Raw genomic sequence first — 19,329 nt, 5'->3', positions numbered from 1 at the left:
TTAAATTAATTGATTTAAAGACATTAAGCACAGTGTGTGCACGTGGCCAACATTCTGAAGCTGAGATTCCAGAGATAGCCCCTTCTGAAACACCCACTGGCTCTAAATGAACCCCTGGGCCAGGTGCTCTGGTTTTTGTTTGTTTTGAGACAGTCTCCAGGCTGAGTGCAGTGGCAGGATCACAGCTCACTGCAGCTGTGACTTCCTGGGCTCAAGTGATCCTCCCACCTCAGCCTTCCAAGTAGCTGGGATCATGACTCATACCACTACACCTAGCTAATTTTTTTTTTGTAGAGACGGGTTTTTGTCATGTTGCCCAGGCTGGTCTCAAACTCATGGGCTACTTCCACCTTGGCCTCTCAAGGTGCTGGGATTACAGGCATAAGCCACAGTGCCTGACCTGGTTTTGTTTTGTTTTTTCAGTGATATGGGAAGTTATTCAGCTAGGTGTGAGCGAGGAACTAGAACCTTTCTCCTGGACCTCCAGGCATGAATTTGGGAACTTCTTTCTCAGTCTCAGTCTATTTTCCTAAAATGTTTAAGTTCTTTGTTCTTTTCTGTGCAGTCCGACCATTAGATGTGACCTCCGTGGTTGTACGGGATGGTTGTTTGGACACAAAATACCTAATATCCTGGGTGTCAAAATTCCCTAGTGAAGTCAGGCCCTGGACTTTTCTTTTTTGTCAGTCTCATAAATCAGGCAGACATGAGCTTTTATTTGTGGATGCACCAAACAAATACCCTAGTGGACAGGGTATTTCAGCCTGGCCACTGAAAGAGCCACCTAAATAAAATCTCAGGTACAGGCCGGGCGCGGTGGCTCACGCCTGTAACCCGAGCACTTTGGGAGGCCGAGGTGGGCAGATCATGTCAGGAGATCGAGACCATCCTGGCTAATACAGTGAAACCCCGTCTCTACTAAAAATACAAAAAAATTAGCCGGGTATGGTGGCAGGCGCCTGTAGTCCCAGCTACTCAGGAGGCTGAGGCAAGAGAATGGCGTGAACCCGGGAGGTGGAGCTTGCAGTAAGCCGAGATTGCGCCACTGCACTCCAGAGCCTGGGCGACAGAGCGAGACTCCGTCTCAAAAAAAAAAAAAAAATCAGGTCCAAAAAAATTGGCCTTCCAGGGTCCCAGCACCCTTTTTACCAGTCTAGTAATAGCCTTTCATCAGCCTAATTTCCTGTTCTTTTTAGTCTGAATATATGGTGTAATGTGCATAAAATACACAAGTCCAAATCTTAGCATTCCGTGGACTCAAAATGTGCCAAAGGTGGATACTTTGCTTCTGTCATACATTAGTAGTCAACTTCTCTATACATCAAACTTTCAGCAAATTCAAACATTTCCCTTGGAAGCTGTGTTACTTTGGCCAAATTACTTAACCTCTCTGAGCTTCAGTGTGTCTACTTCCTCATGTCAGAGAGTTAATATCTACTGGCTTAAAAAAGAAGAAAAAGGAAAAAAATTAAATGAGATGATGGGTGTGAAGCAGGGTGTGGCTGAATGTAAGCATTCAATAAATATTCAGTTTTAAAATTGTAATCTCAGCCTTCCTGCCCTGCAGAGGCTACACCCTGGCAGGGCTGAATCTCCTAAATCTCTGCCGCTTACCCTAATCTTTTGCACCAATTCAGTCATTCCTTCACCCAGGGTCTACTGAGCGCCATCCCTTGTGCTGGACTCTGGCTACTTAAATAGGAATCAAGCCAGGTCCCTGCCATTGCTCAGCCCGCAGCCGAGTGGGAAAGAAGCTCTCAAAAGCACCAAACAGGCAGTAATCGAGGTATGTATCTGCTTTTGTAAGGGCAAATGGGGGAGCGAAAGTCTGTGTCTGAAACTTGGGTGTGAGGGGTTAGGAGTAATCCAGGCAATTGGCACTGCCCGTTTAAGAGCACGGGAGCAAGAGGGGAAGGGGACTCCAGGTGCAGCCCTAAGGCCCGGGAAGATCTGCGGGAGGCGGCAGGACCCAGGGCGTTGAATGCCCGGCCACAAGATCAACCTCCTCCCATTGGCGAAAGGATCCCCTAAGAGCGTGTGCCCAGAAGGGAGGCCTCGGCCTGGTCAAGTCCTCTAGCAGGAAGGGTCCCGGACAGTGCAAAGCAAATGCAGGAGGACCCCCGCCCTAGCCGATGGGAAATGCCCCAGCCGTTGAAGGCGGAAGTAACGGCCTGTAGGCAACGGAACTCCCAGCGTTCGCAAAGGAGGGAGGAGCCGGAAACTCAGGGCGCGACGCCTGTGGGCCCAGTGGTGAGGCAGCCGTTGTGGGGGGCGGGCCCAGCTTTCCAGGGCAGGTGATTGGTCGGCCCCGGTGGCGGCGGCGGCGGCGGCGGCGCGTGCGACGGTCACCTCGGTTTGGGTGAGTCCCTGGGTTCGAGTCCGGGCCCCGTCAGCTGCCAAGTTGCCTCTCGGTACCGGGCTGTGACTCCCTCTGGCCGGCCCTGCACTCTGGCCTCTCGCGGCGTCATCTGGAGGGATAGAGCCAGGCCGGGGACTCCTTTTGGGAGAGTTTCCGTTCTTCTATTCCGTGCTGTCCGGCCAGGACCCCTCAGGGACTTTTGTAGGGCAGGGGCGAATCATGCATGGCCTAGATGACCCCATGCCTAGAAAAAGGCAGTGCGGGGCGGTGGCGGCGCGCAGGGCCGAGTGAAGCAGATAGCGTCCCCGGGGCTGGAGCCCGGTAGCAGGGGGAGGGAAACGCGGAGGCTGCCAGGATGCGGACCCAGGGGACGCGAGGCGGGGGCGCCGGATGAGGAGACGCGAAGGAGGGGGAACGGGATGGGGGAGGGGGCTAGACAGGGAGGGAGGGTGGAGCGTGGGCGGGGCCTGGGCGGGTCGGATTTTAGGGAGTTGGAGGCGGGGATACTGGTGGAGAATAAGACCACCTGGGGCCAAGGTCCGAACACTTGGAGGCAGCACCATCCAAGGAATGGGTTGAAACAGCAGGAGCCCGCCAAGAACAGCCTTGAAGGAAGGTAAAGGATCCGCCCCAGTATCCAGGACATCAGTTTTTCTTTTTTTTTTTTTTTCTTTTTGAGACGGAGTCTCGCTCTGTCACCCAGGCTGGAATGCAGTGGCACGATCTCGACTCACTGCAAGCTCCTCCTCCCGGGTTCACGCCATTCTCCTGCCTCAGCCTCCCGAGTATCTGGGACTACAGGCGCCCGCCACCACGCCCAGCTAATTTTTTTGTATTTTTTTTTTTTTTTTAGTAGAGACGGGGTTTCACTGTGTTAGCCAGGATGGTCTCGATCTCCTGACCACTTCAACCTCCCAAAGGGCTGGGATTACAGGCATGAGCCACCGCCCCAGGCCCAGGACATCAGTTTCAAAGGTTGTGTGGTTCTTGGCAGAGCGGGAGCCCACACCAAGATAGTGCATGATAGGCCTAATAAAGGTACTTTGGATTTGGTCATTACTTTGGTGATGAACTGAAAACATAATGACTTTTTAAAAATTTTTATTATGAAAGCTTTCAAACTTACACAAAAGTACAGAAAAGTAGAGACAATAGCATACATACCATTATGGATGATTTGAATAACATACCATATGGATCCTAAGCGCTCATCATGAGGCCTCAGTCACTCAGGAATGGCAACCCCTGGTTGCATTGCAAGGATATTAAGGCACACCTCAAGCCGGGTGCAGTGGCTTATGCTTGTAATTCCAGCACTTTGGGAGGCTGAGGCAGGCGGATCACTTGAGGTCAGGACTTTCAGACCAGCCAGGCCAACATAATGAAACCCCTTCTCTACTAAAAATACAAAAATTAGCCGGGCATGGTGGTGCATGCCTGTGATCCCAGCTACTCAGGAGGCTGAGGCAGGAGAGTCACTTGAACCCAGGAGGCCGAGGCTGCAGTGAGCCGAGATCACACCACTGCAGTCCAGCCTGGGAGACAGAGTAAGACCCTGTCTCAAAAAAAAAAAAAAAAAAAAAAGGCCGGGCGTGGTGGCTCACGCCTGTAATCCCAGCACTTTGGGAGGCCAAGGCAGGCAGATCATGAGGTCAGGAGATCGAGACCATCCTGGCTAAGACGGTGAAACCCCATCTCTACTAAAAATACAAAAACAAAATTAGCCGGGCATGGTGGCGGGCGCCTGTAATCCCAGCTACTCGGGCAGCTGAGGCAGGAGAATCACTTGAACCTGGGAGGCAGAGGTTGTGGTGAGCCGAGATCGTGCCATTGCGCTCCAGCCTGGGCAACAAGAGTGAAACTCTGTCTCAAAAAAAAAAAAAAGTTTCTTTTATGTTTAAAGGTTATAGAGGTTCAGTTATTCAAGATAAAAAGAGTTCTGGAGAGTTCTGCACAGCAATGTTGAACATACTTTACAGAACTGTACACCTAAAAATGGTTAAGATGATGAATTTCATGATATGTGTATTTAGCCACAATTTTTTCTTTCTTTTTACAGACAGAGTCTTGCTATAATTCCCAGGCTGACTTCAAACTCCTGGGCTCAAGCGTACCTCCTGCCTCAGCCTCAAGAGTAGCTGGGACTAAAGGCAAGCACAACTGCACCTGGCAAACTACGATTTTTAAGTTCCTTTTAAATTAAACAAAATCTAATGTTTCAAATCAAGAAAAAGATCTGACTTCACTTGTGCAATGGAAAGTAACTCACTGGCCAAGTAGAGGCCTATGGAGTTGTATTTTTCACTGTAGAAACTCTGGAATGAACCTGTTGATTTTGATGCTCAGAGCACTGGACCTGGCCTGGGATGGAGGTTAAGCACTGGAGGTACCCTCTGGTTTACACTAGAACCAAAGGGTTGGGCCAGCCCAGCAGTGCAAGTCAGATTTCTCCCAAATGTTCCTGTTTTCTTATAGTCTAAGGCTCACAGGCATGTGAATGAAGTGTGAATTCACCTTTCTCCCCACTCCATTCTTTAGGGTCCACCTAAAGTGGGAAGTCTGTTTTCAAAATGACATCTACTCCATGCCTGTCTTGTTTCCCTAATGTACTTTATGGAAGTTCTTCACACTACTGGAGCATTGGCGTTACTTGTTAAGCAGCCTTCCACACCCTAGCTCTTTTCCAAGTGAGTCCCACACAAGTAGCCCTGGAACCTTCTTTCTGCCCACCCAAAAACAAAACAAAACTAGAATATGAGGAAGTAACAACCAGATTTTTAAAAAAATAAATTATAATTTAAAATAATTTTTTACTTTTTTATTTAAAAAGTAGAGACATAGTCTCACTACATTGTCCAGGTTGGTCTTGAACTACTGGCCTCAAGTGATCCTCCTGCCTTGGCCTCCCAAAGTGCTGGGATTACAGGCGTGAGCCATCGCACCTGGCGAGTTTGGGGTTTTTGACTGCTTTTGTCTTCCTCCAGGGACCCTAGAACCAGTGTTTCCTCTGGAACTACATTTTCATAATATGAGTTGGCACTTAGTTGAGAATTAAATTACCAGTTGAATAAACTGCATAGAGAGTTATATTGGTTAATGAGTGATGGCTATTCAGGAAACTATAGAGGAACTGCCAGAAAAGGCCGGGCGCAGTGGCTCACACCTATAATCCCAGCACTTTGAGAGGCTGAGGAGGGAAGATTGCTTGAGCCCAAGAGTTCAAGACTAGCCTAGGCAACATAGGGAGATCCTGTCTGTACCAATACATTTTAAAATTGGCTGGGTGTGGTGGTGTACACCTGTGGTCCCAGTTACTGGGGAAGGTGAGGTGGGAGGATTGCTTCGGCCCAGTAGATTGAGGCAACAGTGAGCCGTGATTGCACCACTACACTCCGGCCTGGGTGACAGAGACCCTGTCTCAAAAAAAAAAAAAAAAGGATATATCTGTAGGAAAATAATGTTATTGCTAATATATGACTCATTTACCCTTTAACTTCCTTTTTTCTCATGGAAATGGAAACAATTGTGATTTTGCATTAAGTTAATGTTTTTTTTTTTCAGGAATGTGGCCATCATATTATAACTGCATAACTGTCTGTATACAGGAGATAATATGAAATGAATGAACCATTTTCTTACGTTTTCCTTTGTAGGGAAGATGGAAGAGTTGAGTCAAGCCCTGGCTAGTAGCTTTTCTGTGTCTCAAGATCTGAACAGCACAGCTGCCCCACACCCCCGCCTATCCCAGTACAAGTCCAAGTACAGTTCCTTGGAGCAGAGTGAGCGCCGCCGGCGGTTACTGGAACTGCAGAAATTGTAAGGAAGCTTTAACTCCTTGTCTTCTTTCTCTGGGCTAGGAGCTATGAACCATTCCGAAGGCTCTAGGCTTGTGTCTACAGACTCTCCCTTCAAAGTAGACCCTTTGCAGGCTGATCTTCTTGCCCACAGGTTGGGAGGGGTAAATCCTGGCAGAGGTAGGTTTCTTTTATACCCAGAGCTTAGGAGAAGATGAGGAAGTAGGGAGACATCCAAGTTTGAAACCAAAAGCTCAATTATTTGGTTAAGTTTTTCTTTTTTTCCTGGCAGCTGTACTGAGCTCTGTGGTTTAGGAACTTGTGAAAGCCACACCCAGACTTTCACTCCCCACATTTCCTGGGATGCTTGTGTTTGGCCTCTGCACTCTGAATGCTGGTATTGGTGTGGTCTTCCCATCTGCCTTCAGCCCAAATGTTTCTGTGGCACTCTTGGGAGTTCAAGACAAATAATTCCTAAGGGAATCTGAGGAAATGTCTTCCATACACTTAATTCTAAGTGCCAAGATGTGCAAACAGGGAAAGAGGGCAGGATAAGAGTGTTTGAGGCTGAGCTACTCTGAAGGCAGGGCTGATCCTTATATTCTCAGTGCAGCATGGGCCTCTTCTGGGTCATAAATTAAGGAATTAGGGATCAGAAGAAACTACTAACAGCTGCATAGTTTCCATACAGTCTGCATTTTGCCCAGTGTTGCATCACTGGTTGTGTTTGGCAGAGATGGTTCCCTGTGGCTCTGGGTGGCTTGCAGAATACATTCCCAGGTCATTCCTCTCCCCATTTTTAAAAATGTAGTTATCTTCGAATAGGTAATACATTTATATGGTTGAAAATTTAAAATATACAGAAGAGGCCAGGCATGGTGGCTGACGCCTGTAATCCCAGCACTTTGGGTGGCCGAGGCGGGTGGATCACCTGAGGTCAGGAGTTCGAGACTGGCCTGACCAACATGGCGAAAACCTGTCTCTACTAAAAATACAAAAATTAGCCTGACATGGTGGTACGTGCCTGTAGTCCCAGCTACTCAGGAGGCTGAGACAGGAGAATCACTTGAACTCGGGAGGTGGAGGTTGCAGTGAGCCGAGATCGCACCATTGCACTCCAACCTGGGCAACAGAGCTAGACTCTCTCTCAAAAAAATAAATAAATAAAATAAATAGAAGAGTATATAGTGAGGTCTTCTTCCCATTTCTGTCCCCTAGCTATCCAGTTCCTCTTCTGTATTATTGGTTTCTGGTGTATCCTTCCAAATATATATATATTTTAGACAGGGTGTTACTCTGTTGTTCAGGCTGGAGTGTCCAGATCCCAGCTCACTGTAGCCTCAACCTCCCAGGCTCAAGTGATCCTCCCACCTCAGCCTCCGAAGTAGGTGGGACTACAGGCACACTCCATAGCACCTGGCTAATTTTTTTTATATTTTGTAGGAACAGGGTCTCCCTATATTGCTCAGACTGATCTTGAACTCCTAGGCTCAACTAATCCTCCCACCTTGACCTCCCAAAGTGCTGGGATTTCAGATGTGAGCCACTACGCCCGGCCCTTCTGAAGATATTCTATACGTATATGAGCAAGTTTGTGTGGTAGTATGTGTACAAAAGCTTTTTTTTTTTTTACCCTATCGCCCAGGCTGAGTACTGTGGCATGATCTTGGCTCACTGCAACCTCAGCCCCTCAAGTAGCTGGGACCACTGGTGCAGGCCACCACACCCAGCTAATTTTTATATTTTTGGTAGAAACACAATTTCACTATATTGCACAAGCCGGTCTTGAACTCCTGAGCTCAAGTGGTCTGGCCGATTCACCCTCCCAAAGGGCTGGGATTACAGGCAGGAGCCACTGCGCCTGGCTTTTTTTTATTTTTTTATTTTTTACACAAGTAGCAGTATACTATATACTGTTCTGCATATTTATTTAGTGGTATTTTGGGGGAGAAATTCTATATCAGTTCATAAAGTACCACATCATTTCTTTTTCATGGTGCTAGGTATTCCGTGGAATGGATACTTCATAATGCCATCAAGCCAGTCCCTCCTGATGGGCATCTGGGCAGTTTTCTTCTCTTGTGATTACAAACAATGCTCAGGAAATAACCACAGACAGACTTTCTATCACACATGTACAAATATACCAGCTCTTTTATTCTCGAGATAAAAGACCATTGTGCTTTCATATGTTCTCTCTGGTGTGTGCCTTTTTATAATGAGCATGAATATGTATGTGTTTAAGAGAAACCAGCTGTGTTGGTTTCACTGCCTCAGTGGTTGAATTCCTGCCTTAGCATTGAAGAAATCAAGTGTGGCAGGTTATGTGGTATTTCCAAATCACTTTGAAACAATTAGTTTCCAAAAGTTTCTTTTTTTTTCTTTTCAGTTTCCCAAACTTTGTAGCATGTGTTGTTTGAAAACAAGATAATGATAAAGGGAAACAAATAAATAAAATATATTAAATTGTAAACTAAGTGACCTTTTTTGAAAGTGAGACAGGAACTGGAGAAAGGCCTAGCATCTGAGAAAGCTGTATAAGCTGGGCACAGTGGCATACACCTACAGTCCGTAAAAAAAAAAGTTCTCTTTAAAAACAAAAAAGGTGCATAAAGCAGAAATCTCCAGAAGCTGTCCTTGCTTTAGACTTCTCACTGCATCTCAATGGCTCTTCTCTTCCACCCCTGGGGTCTTTGGATGAGGTGTCTGCTAGGCAGGAAGGTGTCAGCTCTCATCTGGGGTGGGATGGGGTAGGGGTGAAGTTAGCCTTTCCATCTAGTGAACCTTGGAAATTTCTTTAGATATTTTATTTTGCATTCTTAGGAAACTCTGAGGAAGGCTGAGTGTATTCAGAGGGGGTTTCGCTATTTAGGATTTTGAGGGGGCAGTCACTGGTTTAGCCTTGCAAAGGAGATTCCATCATTTCTTACTTCCACCAGAATCCCCAAGTTGCTCCCAAATTTGGAGCTTTCGAATTAAATGTGTCACATTATAGGGCATCTTCCTAGAAGACATAAAGACCTGCCCTGGCCGGACGCGGTGGTTCATGCCTGATAATCCCAGCACTTTGGGAGGCTGAGGCAGGCAGATCACTTTAGGCCAGGAGTTTGAGACCAGCCTGGGCAACATGGTGAAACCCCATCTCTACAAAAAATGCAAAAATTAGCCAGGGGTGGTGGTGTGTGTAGTCCCACCTACTGTGGAAGCTGAGGTGGGAAGATCACTTGAGCCCAGGAGGTCGAGGCTTCAGTGAGCTGAGATTGCACCATTCCAGCCTGGGCAACAGAGCAAGACCCTGTCTAAAGAAAAAAAGATATGTCCTTATGCCTCTTTTTTCCTTCCAGAAAGCGGCTGGATTATGTGAACCATGCCAGAAGACTGGCTGAAGATGACTGGACAGGGATGGAGAGTGAGGAAAAAAATAAGAAAGATGATGAAGAAATGGACATTGACACTGTCAAGAAGTTACCAAAACGCTATGCTAATCAAGTAAGTGGTCCAGAGAAGATTAGACCCAGCTAATCTCACTCCCTTTACTATGCAGTCAAAGCCCACTGAAATAAATGCTGTCATAAAGAGAGGAGAATGAGGCAGGAAAAAGGAATAGGAACTGCAAAGAACATGCCAACGTACATAGAGCATATGGGATGATAAGAAGAGATGGCTTACTGTGCTATGGACTGACTAGGAATCACTGATGGAGTCTGTGGGTAGTAGGATTTGGGAACTATTAGCCTATGCTGTTACCAAAGGCTGCCAGCCCACTGCAGAAAGCCCCTGAGCTATTGATATAGTAACACACTCCATATCCTTGTCATTTTTTTTTAGTTGTCACTGCACAGCTGTTCTGGATTGGGCCTGCCCAGCCTACCACTGACTCCTTCCACTTCCCTGGGTGGTAGAATCTTTCCCAGGCAGTGTACTATGAGGCCAGTCTTGAAATTTCACACTCAGGTGGTGGCAAGTGGGAAGTACAGCTGCCCTTGAATAAAGTGAGCCTGCCCAGCCACCCCAGACCAGCCAGCTGGCCAAGCTGAGGTTCAGGCCATGAAACAGCAGATCACTATAATAAACCTGACTCAGTGCCCTTTTAGATCCAGAAAGGAAACCAACATGGCTGTGGTACCATAGGGAAAGAGGCGTGGAGAGAGACTGTTCTTGTGGTCCAGGCGGCTCAGGTATTTCAGAAAGCAGGGTATGGGTCCACGTTGGGACGGAGGTCTACCTGCTATCATATAGTTGTGTCTAGAACCCAAGTATCTTGTCATCTCAGAATTCTCCCCTGCCTTTAGAATATGGTTCCTGGGCCTGAGTATGGTGGCTCATGCCTGTGATCCCAGCACTTTGGGAGGCCAAGGTGGGAGGATTACTTGAAGCCAGGAGTTCAAGACCAACCTGGCTAACATAGTGAGACCCCATCTCTTTTTTTTTTTTTTTCTGTTTTGAGACAGAGTTTTTTTCTTGTTGCCTAGGCTGGAGTGCAGTGGTACGATCTTGGCTCACTGCAACCTCTGCCTCCCGGGTTCAAGCAGTTCTCCTGCTTCAGCCTCCCAGGTAGCTGGGATTACAGATGCCTGCCACCACACCCAGCTAAGTTTTTGTATTTTTAGTAGAGACAGGGTTTCACCATGTTGGACAGGTTGGTCTCGAACTCCTGACCTCAGGTGATCCACCCCCCTCGGCCTCCCAAAGTGCTGGGATTACAGGAGTGAGCCACTGCGCCCAGCGAGACCCCATCTTTAAAGAAAAAAAAACCAATAGAATATGGTTGCTGGATGCACTCCCACAGCTCCTTTCTTTACCCCAAATACAGTACAGATAACATCCTCTGTGACAAAGTACAATTCAGTTTTGTTCAGTAAGCATTATTGAAAGACCTGCTCTGTGTTAAACTAGGCTATGACATGGGAAGATAGATGTGGAGCAGAAATAGCCCGTGTGCTCCTAGAATAGATGTAGAAGATGTTTTGTGCTATAAAAAAGTGAGATTCCGGCCAGGCGCAGTGGCTCACGCCTGTAATCCCAGCACTTTGGGAGGCCAAGGCAGGTGGATCACAAGGTCAAGAGATCGAGCCCATCCTGGCTAACATGGTGAAACCCCGTCTCTACTAAAAATACAAAAAAAAAAATTAGCCAAGCATGGTGGCGGGCACCTGTAGTCCCAGCTACTTGGGAGGCTGAGGCAGGAGAATGGTGTGAACCCGGGAGGCGAAGCTTGCAGTGAGCCGAGATCACACCACTGCACTCCAGCCTGGGCAACAGAGCAAGACTCCGTCTCAAAAGAAAAAAAAAATGTGAGATTCTTTCCAACCAAGGAGGAAGGAGGGGGTGTGAAATCAGAGAAGGGTTAATGAAGGAAGAGGCAGCCTTGAAGGATAAGTAGGACATTAATTATAGATTATAGTTAATAACTATAATCTATTAATTAATAGATAGAAGTGCAGTGCATTTTAGGGCATTCCAGGTAGTGGGAACAAACAGGCTGAGCACGAGGCCCAGAAGCGAGAAAGGAGTATATGGTGTGCCCAGGAGCAGTTTGCAGGCCAGTTAGGGTGGAGTGGCATAGAGTTGGGGGAAGGAGTATGGCAGAAGAGATGTAAAGGGCCTCAAAAATATGTGCAGAGGCCGGGCACAGTGGCTCACGCCTGTAATCCCAGCACTTTGGGAGGCTAAGGCCAGGAGTTTCAAGACCAGCCTGGCCAACATGGTGAAACCCCATCTATTAAAAATACAAAAATTAGCCAGGTGTGGTGGGCACCTGTAATCCCAGCTGGGCAGCATAGGAAGATCCCATCTCTATATAAAATAAAAAATAAATAAAATAAATAAAAAAGAAATGTTGCCAGATAGAATGGAAGAACTTAGCAGTGGACTGGATATGAGAGGCAGTATAAGGAGTGGTCAAGGATGTAAGCTTTGAGGTCACATAGATCTGATCTCAAAGCTAGGCTCTGTGTTGACCTTAAGCAAGATGTTTTAGCCACTCTAAGTTTTTGGTTTCTTATCTGTAAAATAGGGAATAGTAATAGTACTTACGTCATAGGATTGGTAGAAGGATTAAATGAAATAATGTGCCTTAAATACTTAGCCCAGAGTCCGGAAGTGCCCCACAAGTATTAGCTGCTACTACTATTTTTTAAACAGTTATATTGAGATATAATTCACATACCATACAATTTGCCTATTTTTACTGTATAGTTTAATGGTTTTTTTTTATTTTTATTTTTTTGAGACGGAGTTTTGCTCTTGTTGCCCAGGCTGGAGTGCAATGGCACGATCTCGGCTCACCACAACCTCCGCCTCCCGTGTTCAAGTGATTCTCCTGCCTCAGCCCCCCGAGAAGCTGGGATTACAGGCACGCACCACCACGCCTGGCTAATTTTGTATTTTTAGTAGAGATGAGGTTTCTCCATGTTAGTCAGGCTGGTCTCGAACTCCCAACCTCAGGTGATCCGCCCACCTCGGCCTCCCAAAGTGCTGGGATTACAGGCGTGAGCCACTGCGCCTGGCCTAATTTTTTTTTTTTTTTTTTTAGTGTAGTCACAAGACTGTGCAACCATCACCACTATTTAATTCTAGAACATTTTCCTTATCCCCAAAAGAAACCCCATACTAATTAGTGTCACTCTCCATTCTTCCCTGTAGCCCCTAATCACTAATCTACTTTCTGTTCCTATTTTGGACATTTCGTAGAAAGGGAATCATATCATATATGTGGACTTTTGTGACTGGCTTCTTTTACTTAGCATGAAGTGTCCAAGGTTCATCATGTTGTACCATGTATCAGTACTTCACTCCTTTATATTGCCAAATAATATTCCACTGTATGGATAGACTACATTTTGTTTATTTATTCTTCAGTTTATGGCTATTTGAGTTGCTCCCACTTTTTGGCTGTTATGAATAATGCTATTGTTATTTGATTGTTAAATTAATTTTATTTATTTATTTATTTTTGAGATGAAGTCTCACTCTCTCACCCAGGCTGGAGTACAGTGGCATGTTCTTGGCTCACTGCAACCCCCATCTCCTGAGTTCAAGTGATCTTCCTGCCTCAGCCTCCCCAGTAGCTGGGACTACAGGTGTGTGCCATCACACCCAGCTAATTTTTATATTTTTAGTAGAGACGGGGGTTTCACCATGTTGGCCAGGCTGGTCTCGAACTTGTGACCTGAGCTGATCCACCTGCCTTGGCCTCCCAATGTGCTGGGATTACAGTTGTGAGCCACTGCACCCGGCCAAATAATGCCATTATTAATATTCATGTACTACAAGTTTTTGTGTGAGCATATGTTTTCATTTCTCTTGTGTATATACCTAGAAGTGGAATTGCTGGGTCTATATATGATAACTCTGTTTAACCTTTTGAGGAAGTGCTAGACTGTTCTCCAAAGTGACTCCACTACTTTACATTCCCACCAGCAACATATAAGTGTTCCAACTTCTCCACAGCTTTGCCAACACTTGGTATTGTCCATCCTTTCAAATATAGCCATCCTAGTGGGTGTGAAGTGGTTTCTTGTGGTTTTGATTTGTATTTCCCTAGTGACTAATGATGTTAAACATCTTTTCTTTTTTTTTTTTTTTTTTTTTTTTGAGACAGAGTCTCGCTCTTTCACCCAGGCTGGAGTGCAGTGGCGTGATCTCGGCTCACTGCAGGCTCCGCCCCCCGGGGTTCACGCCATTCTCCTGCCTTAGCCTCTTGCGTAGCTGGGACTACAGGCGCCTGCCACCTCGCCTGGCTAATTTTTTGTATTTTTAGTAGAGATGGGGTTTCACCGTGTTAGCCAGGATGGTCTCGATCTCCTGACCTCGTGATCCGCCCGCCTTGGCTTCCCAAAGTGCTAGGATTACAGGCGTGAGCCACCGTGCCGGTGCTTTTTTTTTTTTTTGAGATGGAGTCTTGCTCTCTTGCCCAGGCTGGAGTGCAATGGCACAATCTTAGCTCACTGCAACCTCTGCCCCCCAGGTTCAAGCGATTCTCCTGCCTCAGCCTCCCGAGTAGCTGAGACTACAGGCATCCACCACCACTTCCGGCTAATTTTTGTATTTTTAGTAGAGACGGGGTTTCACCGTATTGACCAGGCTGGTCTCCAACTCCTAATCTTGTGATCCGCCCACCTCAGCCTCCCAAAGTGCTGGGATTACAGGTGTGAGCCACTGCGCCCGGCCTGATGTTAAACATCTTTTCTTGTGTGTATTGGTCATTTGTATATCTTCTTTGGAGAAATGTCTATTCAAATCCTTCGCACTTTTTTTTTTTCTTTTTTTTGAGACGGAGTCTCGCTCTGTCGCCCAGGCTGGAGTGCAGTGGCACGATCTTGGTTCACTACAAGCTCCGCCTCCCGGGTTCACGCCATTCTCCTGCCTCAGCCTCCCGAGCCGCTGGGACTACAGGCGCCTGCCACCGTGCCCGCCTAATTTTTTTTTGTATTTTCAGTAGAGATGAGGTTTCACCGTGTTAGCCAGGATGGTCTCGATCTCCTGACCTCATGATCTGCCGTCCTCATTTTTTAATTGAGTTATTTATCTTTTTATTATTGAATTATAAGAGTTTTTAACATATTCTAGATACAAGTTTCTTATCATATACATGATTTGCACATATTTTCTTTCATTCTGTGGGTTGTCTTTTTGTCTTCTTGGTGATATTGTTGGCAGCACAGAATTTTTAAATTTTGATGTAGTCTAATTTGCCTAGATTATGCTTAAACTCTAAGATTCAGTAACGGAGTGGTGATGCCATTAACAAGGTTATGAGATGCAGAAGGGAAGGGTAGGTGTTTCAGGGGTGGGAAGTACTTAGGCAACAGAAGGTAGTTAATTCCATTCTGGATATACTGAGTTTTCGGTGCAGAGGAGACAAACAGAAAGAGATACCAAGCAGACATCTGGCAATATAGATGGGTGTGGAGGAAAGAAGTCTGGAGATGAAGGAGCATTAGGAGGCATCCTCTTAGAAGTAACAAGTGAAGCTGTGGAAATAGATGAGATCCACCCCAATGGGAACAGCATCTAAGAGAAAAGGGGGACCTAAAACAGCCCCCTGAAGATTACATATTTTGGAGGAGTGTGTGGAGGAATGCTTAGAGGGAAAAACAGAGTAGTGCTGTGTCATGGGGCCAAGGGAACAGGTGTCACGAAGGGAGATGTGGCTGGTAGCATTACGTAAGGCAAGGAGTAGAGTGGGGAGGATAAGAAAGAGGTATGGGAGGCCAGGCACGGTGGCTCATACCTGTAATCCCAGCACTTTGGGAGGCCGAGGTGGGTGGATCACCTGAGGTCAGGAGTTCGAGACCAGCCTGGCCAAAATGGTGAAACCCTGTCTCTACTAAAAATACAAAAATGAGCTGGGCGTAGTGGCGTGTGCCTGTAGTCACGGCTACTAGGGAGGCTAAAATAGGAGGATCGCTTGAACCCGGGAGGTGGAGGTTGCAGTGAACCGAGATTGTGCCACTGCACTTCAGCTTGGGCAACAGAGTGAGACTCCAATTCAAAAAAAAAAAAAGGAAGAGGTATGGGAAGAGGTCAGAGGGTCTTCAATAGGACTGTGGGGTAGCAAATCTGGACTGTGGCTGTCAGATTGAGCAAGAAGGCAGCATCAAGAAGTATTAAGTAGTTTTTAAACTAGGAGAAAGTGGAGTAGCTCAACAGAAATGCTGAGTGACAAAAAGTTTTTTTTTTTGAGACGGGGTCTCGCTCTGTCACCAAGCTGGAGTGCAGTGGTGCTATCTCTGCTCACTGCAACCTCCATCTCCCACCTTCAAGTGATTCTCCCGCCTCAACCTCCCGAGTAGCTGGGACTACAGGTGCACGCCACCACGCCCGGCTAATTTTTGTATTTTTAGTAGAGACGGGGTTTCACCATGTTGGCCAGGATGGTCTCGATCTCTTGGCCTCGTGATCTGCCTGCCTCAGCCTCTCAAAGTGCTGGGATTATAGGCGTGAGCCACCGTTCCCAGCCACAAAAAGTTTTTTTTTATTTTTTTTATTTATTTATTTTGTTTGAGATGGAGTCTCGCTCTGTCACCCAGGCTGGAGTGCAGTGGTGCGATCTCGGCTCACTGCAAGCTCCGCCTCCTGGGTTCACGCCATTCTCCTGCCTCAGCCTCTCCAAGTAGCTGGGACTACAGGCGCCCGCCACCACGCCCGGCTAATTTTTTGTATTTTTAGTAGAGACTGGGTTTCACCGTGGTCTCGATCTCCTGACCTCGTGATCCGCCCGCCTGGGCCTCCCAAAGTGCTAGGATTACAAGCGTGAGCCACCGCGCCCGGCCTAAAAAGTTTTTTTTTTAAGATTGGGAGTGAGCCGGGCGCGGTGGCTCATGCCTGTAATCCCAGCACTTTGGGAGGCCAAGGCAGGCAGATCACGAGGTCAGGAGATCAAGACCATCCTGGCTAATGCGGTGAAACCCCGTCTCTACTAAAAATACAAAAAATTAGCTGGGCGCAGTGGCGGGCGCCTGTAGTCCCAGCTACTTGGGAGGCTGAGGCAGGAGAATGGCATGAACCCGGGAGGTGCAGCTTGCAGTGAGCTGAGATAGCGCCACTGCACTCCAGCCTGGGCGACAGAGCGAGACTCCATCTCAAAAAAAAAAAAAAAAGATTGGGAGTGAGTGCCTAAAGGGAAGGAGAAATGAAAGATTCAATGGGAGAGATTAATTGATGGGACAAAGTCTTTTTTTTTCTTTTTGAGACAAGTCTCGCTCTGTCACCAGGCTGGAGTGCAGTGGCGTGATGATCTTGGCTCATTGCAACCTCCGCCTCCTGGGTTCAAATGATTTTCCTGCCTCAGCCTCCTGAGTAGCTGGGATTATAGGCGCCCGCCAACACGCCCAGCTAATTTTTGTATTTTTGGCAGAGACGGGGTTTCACCATGTTGGCCAGGATGGTCTCAATCTCTTGACCTCGTGATCCGCCCGCCTTGGTCTCCCAAAGTGCTGGGACTACAGGCGTGAGCCACCTCGCCCGGCCCATGGGACAAAGTCTTTACAGATGGAAAAGACTGAGTGGAAGAGTTTGTCTTCCCAAATTAATTTCACCACATCACTGTTTTTGTTGGTTTGGTGTTGTTTCGTTTTATAAGACAGATTTCCTAACATCCTGTAGTACAGTATTTGGGGCATCAGTTTGGGAAATGCTGGTCTAGTCTAAGAGCATCTCAAGGTCAGGGATCTTATTCATCTCTGAGTTGTGGCCATGGAACGTAATAGTAATGATGATAGGAGGAGATGGACAAAGTAAGGAAAGGAAGAGGGTTCATCACCCTGACCCAGGAGGTGAGGCAGTAAGCATGGTGGGGTTGCAGGTGGAGATGGAGGAGAGAAGCCGAAGTTCATAGTCAGTGGCCCCCATCATCCTGTCAGCTGTGCAGGAGACACAGCCAACTCCCTAGAGCACATGGGGTGGAAGTGCCACTGTCAGCCTTTTCTTCCCTCATTCTTTTTTTTTTTTTTGAGATGGAGTTTTGCTCTTGTTGCCCAGGCTGGAGTGCAATGGCACCATCTCAGCTCACTGCAACTTCTGCCTCCTGGGTTCAAGCAATTCTCGTGGCTCAGCCTTCCTAGTAGCTGGGATTACAGGTGCCGGCCACCACACCCAGCTAATTTTTTGTATTTTTTAGTAGAGACGGGATTTCACTATGTTGGCCAGGCTGGTCTTGAACTCCTGACGTCAGGTGATCCACCTGCCACAGCCTCCCAAAGTGCTGGGATTACAGGTGTGAGCCACCGCGCCCGGCCTCTGCCCTCATTCTTTCACTCGGGTTTTTAATCTACACACAGGATATTAATGCCTTGTCATTGTAGACTTTCGAGTAGCACACCCCTGCTGATCTTTAACACTATTTTTTGCATTTCCAGTTGATGCTTTCTGAGTGGTTAATTGACGTTCCTTCAGATTTGGGGCAGGAATGGATTGTGGTCGTGTGCCCTGTTGGAAAAAGAGCCCTTATCGTGGCCTCCAGGGTGAGTAGCTGCCTGCCCCCTATGCCAGTAGGCCTGGTCTGTAGTGGGAGGGATTCTTTGTGCTCCATTTTCCTCATATGCCACAACAGCTGTGCCTGGAGTGGAGCTTGAAACACTTTCCTGCAGGAAGGTTTGTTGAGAGCCATCTTTGGTCGAGTAACATTCCTGAAGAATGAGGAGGCAAGAGGGCGAGGAGACCTTGAGGTCTAATAAGAATGGTAACTTTCTCTCCATGCAGGGTTCTACCAGTGCCTACACTAAGAGTGGCTACTGTGTCAACAGGTTTTCTTCACTTCTGCCAGGAGGCAACAGGCGAAACTCAACAGCAAAAGGTACCTACATAGAGTGTCTACTTATTGATCAGTAAAAGACAGTGTAATTTGCTTTAAAGACCCACTTTGATAGCTTATCTTTGTTTTTTTTTGTTGTTTTTTGAGACAGAGTCTCACTTTGTCACCCAAGCTAGAGTGCAGTGACACCATATTGGCTCACTGTAACTTCTGCCTCCTGGGTTCAAGTGATTCTCCTGCCTCAGCCTCCTGAGTAGCTGGGATTATAGGCTGCACCTGGCTAATTTTTGTACTTTTTGTAGAGTGGATTTCACCATTTTGGCCAGGCTGGTCTTGAACTCCTGGCCTCAAAGTGATCCACCCACCTTGGCCTCCCAAATTGCTGGGATTACAGGCATGAGCCACTGCACCTGGCCTGAAAGCTTATCTTTGAAACTGCATGTAGACACCATCCTGGCCCCTGGACCAAGGACCTCCCCTTCAAGGTCAAGCGTCCCCAGTTGCAGAATAAATGCAGCCCCATGAGGCCTGATGGTCCATAAATTCCTGAATTAAGGTCAACATGCCTTTGGACTTCTATTACGGGATAATAGATGCAGATTTGGGGGGAAATGTCCCTGAGAGAATACTAAGCATAATGGTACAGCCAGCTGATGCTGGGGCTTCCCTGCCAAACTCCCTTTTCTCCTTTCTCATTGTTGTAACCTTAGCTTCTTCCTCCCCACTGGGCCTAGCTGAGTAGACTAAGGTCATGGAGGAGAAATAACTTACCCATGGTTATTCAGAAAGCAGAGCTGGGCTTGCTTTCTTCTCTACCTGCTTAGGCTCCTTTGGTGGTTCCTCACGTCCTCTGTACTGAGCCCAGACTTCTCTTTTTTATTTTTTGACACAGTCTCACTCTGTGGCCCAGGCTCGGGTTC

The 19,329-nt window shown here is 47.1% G+C and overlaps 1 protein-coding gene across 10 annotated transcripts in view; it reads left to right on the top strand.

Annotated features, from left to right (window-relative positions):
• The first annotated feature begins 1,555 nt into the window (after positions 1-1,555).
• Positions 1,556-19,329, top strand: part of SNUPN (snurportin 1) — a 28,078-nt gene continuing 10,304 nt past the window's right edge. For 2 of the 10 annotated variants that reach the window (XM_030814820.1, XM_030814815.1), the window contains exons 1-5: positions 1,556-1,786; positions 6,013-6,175; positions 9,498-9,642; positions 18,015-18,119; positions 18,358-18,451. In XM_030814820.1, the coding sequence (XP_030670680.1) occupies positions 6,018-6,175; positions 9,498-9,642; positions 18,015-18,119; positions 18,358-18,451 (502 nt within the window). In that variant the 5' untranslated portion in view covers positions 1,556-1,786; positions 6,013-6,017. Of the gene's footprint in view, positions 1,787-1,915; positions 2,360-2,830; positions 2,976-4,474; positions 4,510-4,897; positions 5,047-6,012; positions 6,176-9,497; positions 9,643-18,014; positions 18,120-18,357; positions 18,452-19,329 lie in introns of those variants that run through there. The other 8 variants (XM_030814822.1, XM_030814814.1, XM_030814821.1 and 5 more) reach the window with 7 other exon arrangements.

The sequence above is a fragment of the Nomascus leucogenys genome, chromosome 6 (assembly GCF_006542625.1).
Source record: "Nomascus leucogenys isolate Asia chromosome 6, Asia_NLE_v1, whole genome shotgun sequence".
Classification (NCBI taxonomy): domain Eukaryota; kingdom Metazoa; phylum Chordata; class Mammalia; order Primates; family Hylobatidae; genus Nomascus; species Nomascus leucogenys.
This window is presented reverse-complemented; position numbering and strand designations above follow the sequence as displayed.